The sequence below is a fragment of the Vespa mandarinia genome, chromosome 9 (genome assembly GCF_050613455.1).
Source record: "Vespa mandarinia isolate Hongniang chromosome 9, ASM5061345v1, whole genome shotgun sequence".
NCBI classification, from domain to species: Eukaryota; Metazoa; Arthropoda; class Insecta; order Hymenoptera; family Vespidae; genus Vespa; species Vespa mandarinia.
The window spans coordinates 4230548-4248911 of record NC_140818.1 but is presented as its reverse complement, the minus strand read 5'-3'; the positions used below and the strand labels follow the sequence as shown (position 1 = coordinate 4248911).

The 18364-nt window shown below is 37.8% G+C and overlaps 1 protein-coding gene across 1 annotated transcript in view; it reads left to right on the top strand.

The window, feature by feature from the left end:
• The window catches only part of kl-2 (dynein heavy chain 2, axonemal kl-2), a 31675-nt gene that overhangs the window by 10649 nt on the left and 2662 nt on the right, over nt 1-18364 (top strand). The window contains 39 exon segments of the mRNA XM_085659434.1: nt 26-177; nt 281-531; nt 1034-1254; nt 1321-1435; nt 1564-1735; nt 2856-3031; nt 3843-4005; nt 5262-5486; nt 5571-5859; nt 5952-6089; nt 6238-6408; nt 6493-6784; nt 7083-7174; nt 7292-7602; nt 7604-7789; nt 8192-8377; nt 8567-8786; nt 8886-9052; nt 9284-9504; nt 9563-9672; nt 9747-9862; nt 9938-10038; nt 10243-10421; nt 11089-11388; nt 11650-11937; nt 12504-12694; nt 12814-12989; nt 13342-13493; nt 13801-13965; nt 14054-14220; nt 14341-14512; nt 14703-14915; nt 15033-15248; nt 15524-15674; nt 16012-16161; nt 16427-16559; nt 17185-17529; nt 17609-17881; nt 17985-18329. Of these exon segments, the coding sequence (XP_085515560.1) occupies nt 26-177; nt 281-531; nt 1034-1254; nt 1321-1435; nt 1564-1735; nt 2856-3031; nt 3843-4005; nt 5262-5486; nt 5571-5859; nt 5952-6089; nt 6238-6408; nt 6493-6784; nt 7083-7174; nt 7292-7602; nt 7604-7789; nt 8192-8377; nt 8567-8786; nt 8886-9052; nt 9284-9504; nt 9563-9672; nt 9747-9862; nt 9938-10038; nt 10243-10421; nt 11089-11388; nt 11650-11937; nt 12504-12694; nt 12814-12989; nt 13342-13493; nt 13801-13965; nt 14054-14220; nt 14341-14512; nt 14703-14915; nt 15033-15248; nt 15524-15674; nt 16012-16161; nt 16427-16559; nt 17185-17529; nt 17609-17881; nt 17985-18329 (7691 nt within the window).

Below are 18364 nucleotides of genomic sequence, written 5' to 3'. Positions count from 1 at the left end.
TAGAATATGCATTTATATCTTTCAGGGATTGCAGCGTATCAGCGCTGTTTGGAAAGTAATGACAATAGAGATGACACCGTACAAGACTAAAGGTATCTATAAATTGGAAAGTATAGACGATATAGTAGAAGCGCTGGAGGATCATCAAGTTCTTTTGTCTTCGATGAAATCGACAAGGTATCCATTTGTAAAGTCTAAAACAATAGAGAAAGAGAGAGAAAGAGAGAAAGAAAGAAATCTTTTCGGTCACATTGAAACTTTATTTATTCTTCGTTCGTAGATTTGTCGAGCCATTCGCAGCGGAAGTCGACTATTGGGAACGGGCACTCTCTACTGTGGGGGAGGTTCTCGAGATGGTGCTCAGCGTTCAAAGAAGCTATTTCTATATGGACAATATATTCTCGAGCGAAGACATTAGAAAACAACTTCCAAAAGAAAGCCACGACTACGACAAGTTGACACTATCCTGGGTGCAAATCACGTCCCGCATGGCGGGCCACAGATTGGCTTTACCGGCCACTCACGTTCCGCGTACGTATATCTTGAGATCGAAAAGTTTTATCAACTACGCCCAAAAGTTAACATCGTTCGTGGACTTTCAAGAAGAGAAAAAGAACTAACCTCGACTTTTCTTTACTCCTTTTTACCGTAACCACGAAGTAAAGGCTCGAGAAATTACGTTTTTATCGGCTCCGGTATACTACGCCTCTCTCAAACGTGAGACTTTCACAAATTTACTACGGAGATAGGGATCATTTAAGCGCGCGTAAATTATTCAAATTACGAGTTACGGTTACGCGAACAGGATAGGATAGAAAAATATCTATCTCGGTTGTTTGCGAGAGAAAGAAAGAAAGAAAGAAAGAAAGAAAAAGAGAGAGAAAGAGAAAAAGAGAGAAAAAGATAGAGACAAAGGGAAGAGAATGTCGTGCAACGAGGCGTCCGCGTGCCTGCAAAATAATGTAAATCTACTAGAGCGACAGCATTTGCATTTTTTCTCTTACTCTACTGAACATCCTCTCGTTCCCGCCAGCCGGCTTGCTCGAAGTTCTGAATAAACTCAATGAGAACTTGGAGATACTGCAACGTGCTCTAGAACAATATCTCGAGACTAAACGATACATATTTCCAAGATTCTACTTCATTTCGAACGATGATTTACTTGAGATACTTGCAAACTCAAGGAAACCGGAACTTATACAGCCTCATATCAAGAAGCTATTCGAAAATATAAAATTTTTAACACTGTTCAAGGTATATTAATGAACAATTATTTATCTTATATTTTATTCTATAGTATCTATGATCTTTCTCTTTTAGTCATTAACAGGTAAACTATTAGCCACTGCCATGAATTCCAATGACGGTGAATACGTTCAATTCCTTAATCCAGTTGTCTTAGAAGGTCATGTCGAAAACTGGCTATGTAATATAGGTGAATAGCCGTGTAAACTATTTCATTTCTTTACTTGGATATCTTTTTCCCCAGTTTTTTCTACGATCTTTCTACTGATTGATAAAAAATAAAACCAAAAATCAATACGGATCCGTTCGAAATTGTAGAGGAAGCGATGAGAGAGAGTTTGCACGAGTTGTTGAAGCGTTGCAGAGAGGCGCTGCGAAAAATGCTCGCAAAACGCGACAGGTGGGTGAAAGAGTGGCCGAGCCAGCCAGGAATTACGTCCACTCAAATCCAATGGACGACCGACTGCACCAGGACACTCATGCACTGCAAGTGAGCGTTGCCTATGTATCTCTCTTCTTTCTCTTTCTCTCTTTCTCTCTCTCTCTCTCTCTCTCTCTCTCTCTCTCTCTTTCTCTCTCTATACAAGTATAGATAGATATATACATACATATGGTACGTACGTTTCTCAATTGGGAAAACTGCAACACGAGTTATCCACAGAAATCGGAAGTTTGCATCTTTGCCTTTCCAAGCTCGTTTTCGAGGTTCGATTTGGGTGAAAAGGTAGACTTGGAAAAGCGGATACAAAAGAGAAAGAGAGATGGAGATAGGAAAGTAAAATGAGAGGATAAAGGGAAGAGAGGGACCGAAAACGGGAAAGGCAGAGGGTAAACGAGGAGAGGGACACGGTAACTCTAATAAGAGGAATTTTGCATATTCTACCTCTCGTCCTGCGATCCAGCCATGCCACCCTTCCTCTTCTCGTTTGCATATACTAGCCGTACTGCGAATAATTTAACCCACACCAACACTACCGGCCGTATCTTCTCTCTCTCTCTTTCTTTCTCTCTCTCTCTCTCTCTCTCTCTCTCTCGATCTTTCTCTCTCTCTCTCTCGATCTTTCTCTCTCTCTCTCTCTCTCTCTCTCTCGATCTCTTCGCCTAGAGTAAAATCCCTATGTCCCGGGACCTTGGCTGTAAACGTTCATGTAACGCGAAGCTCTGTGTACCCGGTCGTTGCTCGAAGCGTCTCGTCATGAGAGTAGAGAGAAAGGTAGAGAAAGAGCTTGGTGAAGAGAAAAAGAGGAACTGGAGATCGTTGAGAAACGCGGATGGTTGGTGAGACGGAAAGGAAAAATGCGTAGAGCCGGCGAATATCGTCTCGACGATGTTGAACTTTGAAAAAGTGAGAGAGGAAAAGAAAAAGAGAGAAAGAGAGAGAGAGAGAGAGAGAAAGAAATAAAACTTTTCTTTCTTTTTCTACCATCTTTTTTCATACTCCCTTCCTCAATTGCGAGAAGAACGTACGATAAATGTTAGGTACTACCTCTTGCAATCGATTCTCAACTCTGCTCGTTCTAAATTCCTTACAAAAATGGATTTTTTCGTGTGTTAAAAAATTTCATCAATATATTTCTAATATTCATAATTATTTCTTTTAAATTGAATAGATTGGTGGACTCGAAGAAACCATTGAGACGATCAAAAAAGAAACAAAATCAGGCATTGGCCAAATACTCGGAGGCAATAAGAAGTGATCTGAGTAATTTAGATCGTCTTAAATTCAAGGCCATCGTTGTAATCGAAATCCATGCGAGAGACGTTATAGAAAGAATGTACAAAAACAGTGAGTTTTCTTTTTATTATATATTTAGAATTTATCATATTTCGTGTGAAAGGTAAAAATATACTCGATTGTATTTGTTCTATTCGAAGTTTTATACAGGATGTTTCAACATACGTTTGATACATACAACAAAGTTTTATAGTTTAATTTTTTCTAACTCATTCATAATATTGAAATGTCTTTTTATTAAACTTTGACGTAAACAAACAAAATTGAAAACGAGTTAATTTCAACATTTCAAATGTAACGTGTTATTATTATCATTTGGTCCTAACTAAATTAAACAAATTTTGATATATATTTCAAAAATTCACATGTGTTTTACGTTGCTTGAAATAAATATTTATTATTTGAAAACAACGTTTCATCGCGCGAGTTGCAAACCGTTCTAATTATTATTAAAACGTGTACAATTTTGAAGAATATGTCAAAAAAAAAAAACTTGGTTAATTTAGGGATGGTTATATGACCATAAGAAAATTTACCCTTCCATTTACAAAAACGAAGTTACCCCCCTCCCCAATTTTCCAACCTCTTGTTTGTTTACATACCATGAAAAGCTTTTTTATACGATAAAGTTGAAAAAAAAAAGAAGAAAAAGAAAATAAAAAGAAAAAGAAAGAAAGAAAGAAAGAAAAAGGATACATCAACTACAAGAAAAAAGAAAAAAAAGATTTCAAGTTTTCGTCACACGTAGAGTGAAACACTTTGTATACAGCATCAGCCTTAAAAGAGCATCGTTTACGTCTCGTAACTTAGGTAAACGTGTAAGCGAACGAAAGCGCTCAAAAAGCTTTCCATTCTCTTTCAGATTGCAAGGACGTCGCCGCCTTCGAGTGGTTATCTCAACTAAGATTCTACTGGGAAAAAGACATCGACAATTGCATTGTACGCCAAACGAATACTCATTTTATATACGGATACGAGTATCTTGGAAATTCGGGACGTCTCGTGATAACGCCATTGACTGATCGGTATGATAAAAATGAATAATTCATTCATTCATTAATCTAAATAAAAAAAAGAAAAAATATAAATGATAAAGATGATAAAGAGTATTAATTAACGTGAATTATCGGTAAATCTTCGAAAACATCCAAATTATAATAATAAATATAATGAAAAGTATACAATGACGTTAATATAATGATAATAGCTTTAGTACGTGAAGAAAGTTGAAGAGATTTACACGAGGCAAGTTTTAACGCGTGAGAAAAAAATGAAAAGAAAGGAAACGAAAGAGACAGAAACGTAATCTACGACGATACTTAACGCGGTATCGATTTAATCGCGATAAAAGGGTACCGCCCGCAACGTCGGTATCTAATTTATAGACAGGAGCTGGCCGACTCGACGCTTACTTTCTTTTTCCTCCCTTATAGAGAAGAATTTGTCTCGCGATAAAGAAGGATGCCAAGAACGCGCCCACCATCACCACCACTATCGCTACTACTACTACTATTACTAATACTACTAATACTACTATTACTACTACTACTATTATTACTACTACTACTGCTACTACTACTAACGCAACCATCGCTACACATTGTCGAGTTATTATATCGAATTTTCTTCTTTGTGGCACGCCGTGCGATCGTTCCACCATTTTATCCTCTTCACCAGACGCAACCCCTTGCATTCTTTATCTCTTTCTTTCTTCCTTCCGTCTTTTTTTTTTTTTCTTTTCTTTACCTTCCTAGACGGATTAAATCGCAAAATGCAGTGAAGCATACGTTCGCAAAATCGAAGCAACAACCGCGCCTTCATTGCGCCTCCCTTAACCAAGAAAATACATGAGAACGGGAAAAGAAGGAAAAAGGAAAAGCGATGCATATATATATATATATATAAACAAAGAGAATGGAAGAAGGGTGAATATTTTAAGAATACGAGACATCGTCAATTTAATATGTCTCATAGTTGAATTTTATTTTCTTCATTCTTTCTCTTAATCCCAGTTTCTTATTTTTTTTCATTATTTTTCCAAAAAGCTATTATATTTTTACGAACGTTTCGTGCTTACGTAAAATCGTACGAAATTATTCTTAATACCACTCACTTTATCTCTTCAATTCTCATCTTTGATTATTTCGACGTAATCCGTCAAACCGTTCTATATCAAATATTTCTTCGAATTTAAGATAAAATACTGTTCATTGATTTTATCAGTTATATTTATTATTTCCCGTTAGCCTATTGCAATGCTATTCTCTTTGTTCATTGACAGATGTTACATTACTCTGACGACGGCGCTTCATTTGTATCGAGGGGGAAGCCCTAAGGGCCCAGCTGGAACAGGGAAAACCGAGACAGTTAAGGATCTTGGAAAGGCATTGGGATTCAATGTGATCGTGCAGAATTGCTCAGAAGGGCTAGATTACATAAGCATGGGAAGAATGTTCTCGGGTTTAGCTCAGACAGGTGCTTGGGGTTGTTTCGATGAATTTAACAGGTAAATCGAACGAATCAACTTCAATAAAATTTTTTTTTTATTTATAACATTTTTTTTTCGACGATGGATCTTCTCATTGAACAGAATCAATATCGAAGTATTATCCGTCGTGGCGCAACAGATATTATCAATACTAACCGCAGTCTCTCAGAAACTTCAGAGATTCGTTTTCGAGAGCAAAGAGATAAGGTTGATTAGTACCTGTGGTATCTTCATCACGATGAATCCCGGGTACGCGGGTCGTACAGAACTTCCAGATAATTTGAAATCCATGTTCAGACCGATCTCGATGATGGTACCAGACAGCAGCATGATCGCCGAGATCAATTTATTTGGAGAAGGATTTCAGGAAACTCGCATACTTGCTCGGAAGGTTATTATCGGTCCAACTTCACTTCGGATTAATTTATAATCAAAATTGTGAAATGCTTCAAAATTATAAATGCTTAAAAATATATATTATAGGTCTTTACCTTGTATACATTGGCACAACAACAATTGAGCAAACAATATCACTATGATTTTGGATTAAGAGGTATAGTGACTTTGACTCGATACGCCGGCTGGAAGAAACGTCTTCATCCGAATTTAGCTGACGACGAGGCGAGTAAACGAGAAATGGAAATAATAAAAATAAAAATTGCAATAAAATATTATCCCATGTTCGATCGTTTTCATTTCTTATAATTTACGACGTCGTTTCGGGGATGATTTCGAACGAACCGATAACGAATATCTCATCGAAATGCAGGTGATCATTCTTGCGATGAAAGACATGAACGTGGCGAAACTTACGTCCAACGATCTGCCTCTCTTCCTTGGAATCACCACCGATCTATTTCCTACCGTAGACGTGCCAACCGTAGATTACGAGGAAATCATTGGTTATATTACTAAAGAGGCTATCAAGTTAAAGCTACAAGTAATTCCTTGTTGATAGAATATCTATTTTATTTCTATATGATTTTATTCTCTCCAATTCAAATAAAATGGACCTCGTTCGTAGCCGATTCCTTTGATAATCACAAAAGTGATTCAACTTTACGAGACGAAAAATTCGAGACATTCGACGATGATTGTCGGTGAATCAAACACTGCGAAGACGGTCACATGGAAAATATTGCAAAATACGATGAGCGGAATGAAGAACGATGAAAAACCGGGTTACAACGCCGTTCATGTCTATCCAATTAATCCTAAAGCATTGAACCTCAGCGAGCTCTATGGCGAATACAATCTCTCGACCGGAGAGTGGCTTGATGGAGTAATATCGTCGATCATGCGGAAGACCTGCTCCAGTAAAATGCTTTTATCTCTTCTCGAATTGAACTTCTAACAAAGAGGGTCATTTTTACGTTAGGCCATTACGATGTCATCGCGTGATTAATCCCATTTGTTTAAATAATATAATAAAAATCGAAGGGACGGAAGACATTGAAAAAACCAAAAAGATCGACGAGAAACATATTTTCGACGATTTAAAAGAAAAAAAGAAAAAAAAACACACACACACATACACACACACAGAAAAAAGAAAGAAGAAGAAGAAAGAAAAAAATTCAAACAAAAGTGAATCATACTTTATTATCGTTACAGGCGAGTCGCCCGACGAAAAGTGGATTCTCTTTGACGGGCCTGTCGATGCCGTGTGGATCGAAAATATGAACAGTGTTATGGACGATAACAAAGTAGGTTTCCCTCGGCTTATTCAAAACGAAGTTATTATCTGCTCGTACGTTAAATATCGTTTCCTTCTACTATCGTGAAATTTTCGTTGGCGCATACATACATACATATATACATAGATCTTGACGCTGATCAATAACGAGCGAATCACGATGCCGAAACAAGTGTCCTTGTTGTTCGAGGTTCAGGATCTCTGTGTTGCCTCTCCTGCCACCGTTTCTAGGGCAGGTATGGTTTATAACGATTACAAGGATCTTGGTTGGCGTCCTCTCGTTAAATCTTGGTTACAGAGTCACGAGAAGGAACCTGTCTTCGTTGAACATGTAAAGGATATTTCTCTGATTAAAAATGAAAAGAAAAAAAAAAAGGAACAAATAAATAATTATAGCTTAATACAAATGAACTTATCAGATGAAAGAACTCTTCGATCGTTTCATCGACATAACGTTGGAATTTAAGCATCACAAGTGCGAGGAACTCGTGCCAGTTCCTGAATTAAATTCCATTCAGTCCCTCTGTAAGCTTCTCGATGTGCTCGCCAGACCCAAGACCAGCGCCGAAGTTGGCAACGACGAAGAGGCGTTCTCCACCATTTGCAAGATCTGGTTTCTCTTCTGGTAAACTACTTTTTCCGACTAACACCATCCAAAATATCAATTGTACCGTTCTAGCGGCTGATTCGAGTTTCTTCCATAAATTTCTTGATTCTTCTTGCATCTAAACGATATTCCACATTCGCCGGATTGCACCTTCCTTTTTCTTTTTCTTTCGAACGATGCAATCGCAATAAGAAAACTATACTTACGTATACTTGTCGGCTTTTTGGATACTATCCATTTTGAATTTACAGCTTTCTCTCGTCCCATTAATTGCAATTTCCTTTTGAATCGCCAAACGTATGTCGGATTACCAACGAATACCTCTTTCACCATTGATCATGGATGATCGGTTTAACTGTGAACCGCTTTAAGTGCTATATAATTCATTTCGAAGGAATAAATTTCCTATTGGTATTACAGCATGATATGGTCATTGTGTGCCTCAGTTGATGAAGAGGGCCGTCAAAAGATGGACAATTTCATAAGAGAATTAGAAGGATCATTTCCCTTGAGAGATACCATCTACGAATATTACGTAGACGTGCGTCAGCGTAGTTTCGTTTCGTGGGAAGAAAAATTATCTCATGCCTGGAGGTTTCAACCGGGGTAAGAACAAAAGGCTTTAAATTTACTTCGAACAATTTCTTTTTTATCCTACGAGACCAATCTTTTCTTTTTCTTTTTCTTTTTTTTTCTTTTTTTTTCTTTTTTTTTAATTTAATTTCTTTCTTTTATCTCTCCTTTAACGAATCCAAAAAAGAAAAAAAAAAAAAAGTAAGATCTTTTCTTCCTTAGGACACCATTTCACAATATAATTGTACCGACGGTGGACACTGTTCGTTACAATTACATCGTAAGCAATCTGTTAATCAATGGTTATCCCGTCCTTCTGGTTGGTCCTGTAGGCACTGGAAAAAGCTCAATTGCACGATCAGCTTTAGAATCCATGGATAATATCAAATATGGATTACTCGTTATAAATATGTCTGCTCAAACAACATCGAATAACGTACAGGTAATTTTAATGATATCTTTTGATGATATCGAAAGATTTTTCATGGGCGTCGGAAACAATGAAAAGGTACATTCAACGACGAGTTTTCTATACGTATAGGAAGCTATTGAGAGCAGACTGGAGAAACGCACGAAAGCGGTTTACATTCCCGTCGGCAATAAAACGATGATAACTTTTATGGACGACTTTAACATGCCGATGAAAGAGACGTACGGAGCACAGCCACCATTGGAACTGATCCGTCAGTGGATCGACTATGGATTCTGGTAAATCAAAAAGTTTTACCAAAGTCCGTTGGGAAGCCGATCTGTTCGCCGATCGACTTCGAGAGGTGGTAAATCAAAGAGTTCGTAGAAAAGCGGCGAAATGTACTTTTTCTTGAGAGTATGAATTCTCTCTTCCACTTTTCACGAATTTGCCAGGAGAATTCGAATGACCCATCTGAATATTAAAACTTATGTAACGAACCGATTAAGCGTTGATAATCTTTCCAATAGGTACGATCGACAGAATCAACAGAAAAAATATATACAAAAGATACAATTAATAGCAGCAATGGGTCCACCTGGTGGTGGTCGTAACATAATCTCGAATCGATTACTTACGAGATTTAATATCATTAATATGACGTTTCCCAGTGAAAAACAAATCATTCGAATATACGGGACGATGCTTAATCAACAAATCGCAGACTTTTCTTCGGAAGTGAAGGGAATTGGTAAGATGATAAATCATTTCTATTCGCAATTACGAATTCAACTTGATTTTTCTTTCAGCCGATACAATAACGATTGCCACTATAACTTTATATAATCGCGTTGTATTAAAAATGTTACCAACACCCGCCAAGATGCATTATATCTTCAATTTGCGTGATATATCGAAGGTAAACTTTGTGAATATAAATGTGAATTTTTGAAAAATTAATAAAAAAAATTTCAATCGTATTTACTCTAATAGATATTTCAAGGATTGCTTCGAAGTCACAAGGATCATCAATATTCGATTCATACATTTCTACGTTTGTGGATGCATGAAACTTATCGTGTTTTTTGCGATCGTTTCATCGACGAGAAGTAAATGGAATAAAAAAGAATAATAAACATTTCTAATTTTATCTAATCATTATTTCCTTTCTTTTTCTTTTTTAGAGATACTGAATGGTTCCTTGGACAGATAGGTGAACTACTTGGTAAATATTTCGAGCTAACAATAACAAGCGTATGTCCGGATAAAACGATTCCTCTTTTCGGTAAGCATCCAACGAAATCTTTGAACGAAAGATTCAAAATTATCTTAATTAAGCTAATGCATTCACTCCTCGATGAATTAATTGTTTCCGAGAAAGAGATAAAAGATCATTGCATATGTTAACATAACGTTGAATTAGAATCGTAATACGTAATGCAACGATGAAGCTATAAAAAGACTATCTAAAGAAAATACATGAGCGCAGGTAACTTTATGAATGCCTGGAACATATACGAGGATCTCGTGGATATCGCCGCCGTGAGACGCCATATAGAGGAACAAATGGACGAATATAACGCTTCTACTGGTGTAGTACGCCTCGATCTCATTCTTTTTCAGGATGCGGTCGAGCATATATGCCGCATTGTCCGTGTGATATCTCAGGTCAGTGATTCGTGAGCACCAGGTATGATATAATACGGGCATCACAACCATTCCATACTACGTGCCTTTTCTTCTTTCTTACTGAAGAAAGCAGACGTTTATCTCAAACGCGCCATACAATGTAACCTTTTTTATTTTATTTATACAATTGAAAGTATCGTGAAACACTCGTAAATCCTTTCAAATCGTTAATCAAATAATTTTTATATAAATAACTTGAAAGTTACATTTGCGAAAGTTTCCATTGAAATTGCATTGATTAATTATTATTAACTATTATAACATAAAATATAATCGCGTGTACTAGGGCGATTATAATATAGGAGAGAGAGAGAGAGAGAGAGAGAGAGAGAGAGAGAGAGAGAGATCTTTAATAAATACGTCGTAAGACATTATTTCCTTTCAACGATGATCGATGAATAGGAAACTAAATGGAAATTCCGAGGAAGACTGTCTGCTTTCTACACTAATCCCCATGTCAGAAGTTTGTAATGGCTCAAAGACTACAAAGTAAATGTTTCATCCTCCAAATGTTTACTTTACTATAAACTATCCTAAATGAATGTAAAATGTAAAAATCCGTCTTCGAGGTGTTATCATTCAAATTCATTCTATCGTCTAATCGATTTCTGAAATTCAAGACAATCGTTATCCCACAATTGTATAGCCCCGAGGCAACATGTTACTAGTTGGTATAGGAGGTAGTGGCAGACAATCAGTATCCCGTATCGCAGCTTACATGTGCGAGTTGACCACCTTTCAAATCGTCGTTACGAAACAATACAGAGTGATGGAATTCCGCGAGGACCTGAAAAAGCTTTACTCGATGGCAGGAGTTGAGAATAAGCCGACTAGTTTTCTCTTCAATGATACCCAAGTGGCGGAGGAACAGTTTCTCGAGATAGTTAACAATATGCTGAGCACCGGTGAAGTAGCCAATCTCTACAAAATCGATGAAATGGAAGACGTAAGTATCCATACGATCAATGTAAACACTATAAAACTACCTTTACCTTAACATAATCATGATCGTTAAAAAGAAATATCTTTTCTATTGGGGGAAAAAAAAAGAAAATCACGAGATAGCAAAGAATGAACTAGTATTCTTAGCTATTACTCGTTCGCTCAAATTTGCATAGAATGAAATCATCGAGGATTATCTTTCGTTTCTTCAATAAGAACATTTTCGAAATAATAAACTCATATAAATCCTCTTCCATATTGTTAGATTAAAAATCGTTTAATGAAAGAAGCTACGAAGATCGGCATAATACCAACGGTAGAATCGATCTATTCCTTCCTGATCGAAAGGGTTCGCGCCAATATGCACGTGATATTGTGCATGAGTCCGATCGGGGACGCCTTCAGGAACAGATTACGGCAATACCCATCCCTGATCAATTGCACGACCATCGATTGGTTTCTGGAATGGCCGAAGGAAGCTCTTCTCGAAGTTGGCAACAAGTTCCTCATGAATCTCAATCTGACGCTCACTATCACCGGCGAAAATAAAGTGGTGGGTCTCGCGAGTTCCGCCTGCAGTTCTCTTCCTCCTCCTTCTCCTCCTCCTCCTCCTTCTTCTCCTCTTCCTTTTCCTCTTTCTCCTCTTCCCTTTCTTCCTTCTTTCCTCCTTTTCCAGCCGATCGATTCGACTCGACTAGATTCGATTCTAGAAATCGACGCCCCTCTCTTTCTCCTCCCTTGCCCTCTTCCTTTTCACCCTCCTATCCACTCTAGCTCGCTTTCTCTTGCTTCTCATCGGCCGTAGCGAGAGTTTCCGCAACCATTTCGTAGAATCCGATTATTTTCCCCTTTATAGTTTCTCTCGTTCGTGAACGATACGACGCTTTGGCACGTCGCATCTCCCATCGTCATTTTCTTATCGGTTGCTTTCGATATCGAGGATCTTCTTTATGACCTTCCTTATTAATAGTCACAAACTCTATACTTTCTCTTTATTAATTTTCATTCTTTTTCTTTTCGTTTTCTAGTTACAATATTCGATAAGAAAAAGAAAAATATATATGAAAACATTAATAATTTCTATAATATAAATTATATATAAATATCTCGTTATATTAGGAACCAAGACAATCCGCCACAGCCATTCCGATTTTACCATTACAAGAACGAATGCGAAACGGAATCGCGTCAACATTTGCTTCGATCCATAGCATGGTCTCGCGATTTTCCATTCGTATGGCAAATGAAATGAAACGATATAATTATGTCACGCCTACGAACTTTCTTGAATTGGTCTTTGGTTACAAAGAGTGAGATAGAATTTTAAATTACAACTAGCTACGATGAATCAAGCATTTCACAGTTTTATTATGAGTTTTCTTTTTTTTTTGTTTGTTTTTTTTTGTTCCTTTTTATCCTACACACATAGTATGATGAATAAAAAGAGACAGAATTTGGCCGATCAAGCGAATAAACTTCGAGGTGGGATCTTCAAGATCGACGATACTCAGGCAAAGGTCAATGAAATGGCCGCTGAGTTGGAGATAACGCAAGAACAGGTGCAGACATCTACTAGAGAATGCGAGGAATTCTTGGTAACAATAGGTAATTCCATCGATGTCTTTGATTATCTTTATTGTAATAAATTTATTTAATCGTATTAATATATGTGACATGAATTTTGTCATTAAAATGTATTGATCGATTGAAAACGTTAAACGTAATATTTTTTATAATCCTTCTATTGAAATCTTTTAAAACATCTTACAAAATCGTTCGACTATATCTATTCACTTTTCTCGAAATTATTTTTTCATTTCGTTGGATGATTTATTTCGTAAATTTGTTTAAGAAAAATTTCATTTTGGCATCGTAAATATGAAATTAAATCTATAAAATTATTTCAAGCATCGAACATTTTTTCTTAATATTTATTCAATGACACATTATTTTTCAGTTAATCAACGTCGTGACGCCGATGATGCTCAAAAAATGGTCACAGCAAAATCCCTTAGAATTGCCGAAGAACAGAAAGAATGCAAGAAGCTCGAAGAGATAGCACGTGCCGATTTGGCCACTGTCGAGCCAGCTTTGAACGAAGCTATGAAAGCAAGTATCCTTTTCTCGTTTAATACCTCGTACAATTTCACGGTACAAGCGATTCGTTAGACATCATTTGACTGCATAGGCCTGATATATTGCAATCTAGCGCGTATATATATGTGTATGAAAGGGATTAAAATACATAGATGCATGAGAGTACGCTAATCGAAATGCTATCGTCCGAGATTATGTAAACATATTCTGAAATGCCTTTGAATGGGTTGTCTACGCTCAGTGGAGAAATTGGAATTACAGGAGCTGGTTTTAATAACTGGCATGCGTGGAAGATAAAATCACGGGTTTATCTTTTCAGGCGTTGGAAGCGTTGAACAAGAAAGATCTGGCGGAAATAAAGTCCTTCGCTCGACCACCACCAAAGGTCGAAATGGTAATGGAGGCAGTTATGATTCTAAAGAACTCAGAACCAACCTGGGCGGAATCCAAGCGTCAGCTGGGAGACGTGAACTTCATTAACACCGTACCGAATCCTTCCTCGAATCTTTTCTTTCTAGCTATATACTTTTTCGAACGACGATCACGATATATTATCTCTTTTAACTTTTTAGCTACGCGATTTCAACAAGGATCATATATCGGATAGAGTATTGAGAGCTATTGGAAAATATACGACCAATCCGGAATTCGATCCTGTAAAAGTAGGCGTTGTCTCGGTCGCCGCCAAGTCGCTTTGCATGTGGGTCATAGCCATGGAAAAATATGGAAAGCTCTATAGGTATGGCATATATTTATCTAGTTACATTTGTACTTACATTAGATTGACTAAAAAAAAGATAAGAGGAAGCACGATCGATGCTTCTCTATAAAAATAATCCTGTAAAATTATTCTCTCTAGGATCGTAGCGCCGAAAAGAGAGAAACTCGAGGCCGCCTTGGAATCTTTGCGGCAAAAGGAAGCTGCTTTGACGGAGGCTACGATGCAACTGCAAAAGATACAGGAGGATCTCGAAACGTTGCAGAAAATGTACGACGCGAAGATGAAAGAAAAGCAGGATTTAATCAAAATGGCAAGGGAATACTTTCTCTCTCTATCTCTCTCTCTCTCTCTCTCTCTCTCTATCCTTATCTATCTATCTATCTTACGCATGCTTCATAAAGCAAGAGATGGAAGCGGAAATCTCTTTTCTTTTTTATCTTATTAATTTAATTTCTTATGAAACGCTTAGATTTCACACAGGATATTCTTCCTATTGACAGGCAGAGTTGTTGAAGGTTAAATTAGATCGCGCGGCTATGCTGGTCGAAGGTCTGTCAGGAGAAAGGATTCGATGGTTGGAAACGGTAGAATCATTGGGAGAATTCTTCGACTGGTTACCCGGTGACTGTCTAATATCAACGGCCTTCGTGTCTTACTTGGGACCTTTCGTGTCGAATTACAGGGACGAACTATTCACGATTTGGATGAAAGAGGTGAGGCACGAGTACTAAGATTCTACGTTGGCGACACGTTGAAGCTCGCTCTCATTAGAAAGTAAATTACACGGAGATTATTCAAATTACAACGGGGCATGATTGAAACGCGCGAAGGTAAACGAGAAGGAAATCCCGATGTCGCCTAGACTCGACGTGAAGGAATTTCTAGCTGATCCCACGACGATCAGAGAGTGGAACATTCAGGGATTACCTTCGGATGGGTTTAGTACCGAGAACGGTATCATCGTGACGAGAGGCACTAGATGGCCACTCGTAATCGATCCGCAATGTCAAGCGGTGAAGTGGATCAAGAACATGGAGGCAAAGAATGTATGTACTATTCTCCTTTATTCTTTTCTTTCTATTCCCCGAAAAGTCTGTCTGCCAACAGACAGACAGATAGATAGATAGACATACATACATACATACATACATACATACAGACAGATAGATAGATACTTTCTTTTTTTCGCTCCTTTCTCTTCGTAATACTACTCCTGAGTTTTTCGAGAAAAGTTTCGCACTTTACCGCGTTTTCCAAAGACCGTGAGGCAACGTCCATGGAACGTGACTTTTCGCCTTGTCTTTACCAAATGTTATTGCAGTCTCTGCGAGTAATCGATTTTGGCCAAGCGGACTTTATGAGAGTTTTGGAACAAGCACTGCAGTTTGGCTGGCCGGTTTTGCTCGAGAACGTTGGAGAAACTCTCGATCCAGCCCTGAATCCGATTCTGGAAAGAGCTTTTATCAAATCAGGTAAACGTCAAAGCCTCCCTCCCCACCCCCCTACCACTCCCATCCGACTACCTCCCACTTCATTCACTATTGTTATCTCTCTTCTACGAATTCTTTATCGTTTTACCTATCGAACAAATCGCAATTTGATATTTCCTATCGCGTTACGCTCAGTACGCTAGAAATTAATTCGACCCGAACAATACTTCACGTCGCTTTGTTCCCATTTCTCTTTGAAACGCACGAGATATAAACGCATTCAGCTGTATCTAAATATCTAATATAAAATGTAAATATACATACATGTAAATATGTATGTGTTAAAATAATCACGTTTATGTTTATATACGCAACACAGGTGATCAAGTGATGATCAAGTTTAACGATAAGATGATCACTTTCAATGCCAAATTTCGACTGTTCATCACAACGAAACTTTCGAACCCCCATTACGCTCCGGAGATATCCACTAAAACGACGTTATGCAACTTCGCCATTAAGGAACAAGGTAACTAATTATCTTAGCGTATACCACCGAAATAGAGAGATCGAGAGCCATAGTATATACTTGTGCACGTGTGTGCGTGAAAGCTGTATATAGAGAGAAAGAGAAAGAGAAAGAGAGAGAGAGAGAGAGAGAGAGAGGGAAGGAGAAGGAGAAAGAGAGAGAGAGAGAGAAAGGGAAGGAGAAGGAGAAAGAGACTCGTTGATGCAAGTGAGTGAGAACAACGACTCGGACATTTCCCTTTACCACACCTTTGCCACACTTGCAGGATTAGAGGCACAACTCTTGGGAATCGTGGTCAGGAAAGAGAAGCCGCAACTTGAAGAACAAAAGGACAGTCTCGTCCTCACGATCGCATCCGGCAAGCGGACGTTGAAGGAACTGGAGGATAGAATTCTCTAGTGAGATCTTCCATTCACCGAATTGTTTTTCTACACTTTTATCATTTCTTTTGTTTACATTTCTCTTGTCTTTTTATAACCTTCATTTTGTTCTGATTTCTTTCCCTCTTTCTCTCTCTCTCTCTCTCTCTCTCTCTCTCTCTCTCTCTCTCTCTCTTTCTCTCTCTCTCTCTCTTTCTCTCTCTTTCTCTCTCTCTTTCTCTCTCTCTCTCTGGTATTTTATACACTACAATTTGTCACAGAATTTTCTTTTCCACAAAATTCTCAACAGTCCTTCCTTTTGTTTATATTCTTTTTTTGTCTTCTTCCAAATCTTCATTTTATTCTGATAACTTTTCCTTTTCGCTATATTATTTTTGTCAGTTCGTTTGTAAACTTTTCATCTTAGCAAAAACTAACCAATTGTAAGAAAAGTTAGTAAGAGAATTATTCTGAAGATATTTGGCATCAAAATCTCGAACTATTATCATCGACATAATCGATAAGAGACGACCAAGCTGAATAACGAAACGTTCTAAAGATCTTATCCTAAACGAATTTCCCTCGTAAATGCTCCCAGAGCGTCGATTAGGCGAATCATGTCTGGAATTCTCGATGACTAGAACATGCGATATCCCTTTTATAGTCTGCTGAGCGAGGCTGGACCTAACCTTCTCGACGACCTGGACCTTCTCAACACTCTACAAACGTCTAAGGCTACATCGATATCCATAGCTGAATCGTTAGTGACGTCAGAAGAAACTGAACGAGAGATAGACATAGCGAGGGAAGATTATAGATCATGTTCTCGACGAGCTTCGATACTTTTCTTCGTTCTCACAGATATGAGTCTGATCGATCCGATGTATCAATTTTCTCTTGACTCATACATCGCCCTGTTCATGTTGTCCATTGACAAAAGTCCAAAGAGCACAAAACTTGTCGATAGAATTGAGAAACTTAATGATTATCATACTTACGCTCTATACAAGTAACTTTATTTGTAATGATGATCGACATAAAAAAAAAAAAAGAAAGATATTTATATTAATTTCAATGTATATTAACAGAAATACCTGTCGAGGATTATTCGAAAAACACAAACTATTATTTTCCTTCAATATGTGCGTTAAGATATTAAACGCTGAAGGAAGGATAATCTCTTGGGAATATGCGTTTCTTCTTAGAGGTGGGATCGTTCTGGATCGAGAGAATCAACCGGACAAGCCTGTACCTTGGTTGCCTCCGGAAACTTGGGACAATATAACGGAACTCGACAAACTTCCAGGATTTCACGGTTTGATTTCGTCCTTCGAACAATACTCGCGGGATTGGCACAATTGGTTGGCTCTTTATTAATTTAATAAAATTCTCTCTCTCTCTCTCTCTCTCCCTACTCCCTTTACATTGTTCATTCTATCTTATTTTTCGACTATTCGCAATCAGGTATATTAGTACGGAACCGGAAAATACTTCACTCGTTGGCGAATTGGAAGAGGGCTGTACAGCATTTCAAAGAATGATGATTATACGTAGTTGTCGACCCGACAGAATGTCTTCCGCAATTGCAAACTTTATCATACGAAATGTAGATCAGAAATTTGTCGAACCACCGGTACTCGACTTAAAAGCAGTGTTGGACGATTCCATTGCTCAGACACCCTTGATTTTTGTCCTTTCACCTGGTGTAGATCCCACGAGCATATTAATGCAACTCGCAGAAAACCAACAAATGATGGACAAATTTATGAGTCTATCCTTGGGTCAAGGACAGGCACCTGTAGCAACTAAGTTTGTTTTTAATATTATTATTATTATTCGTTAAT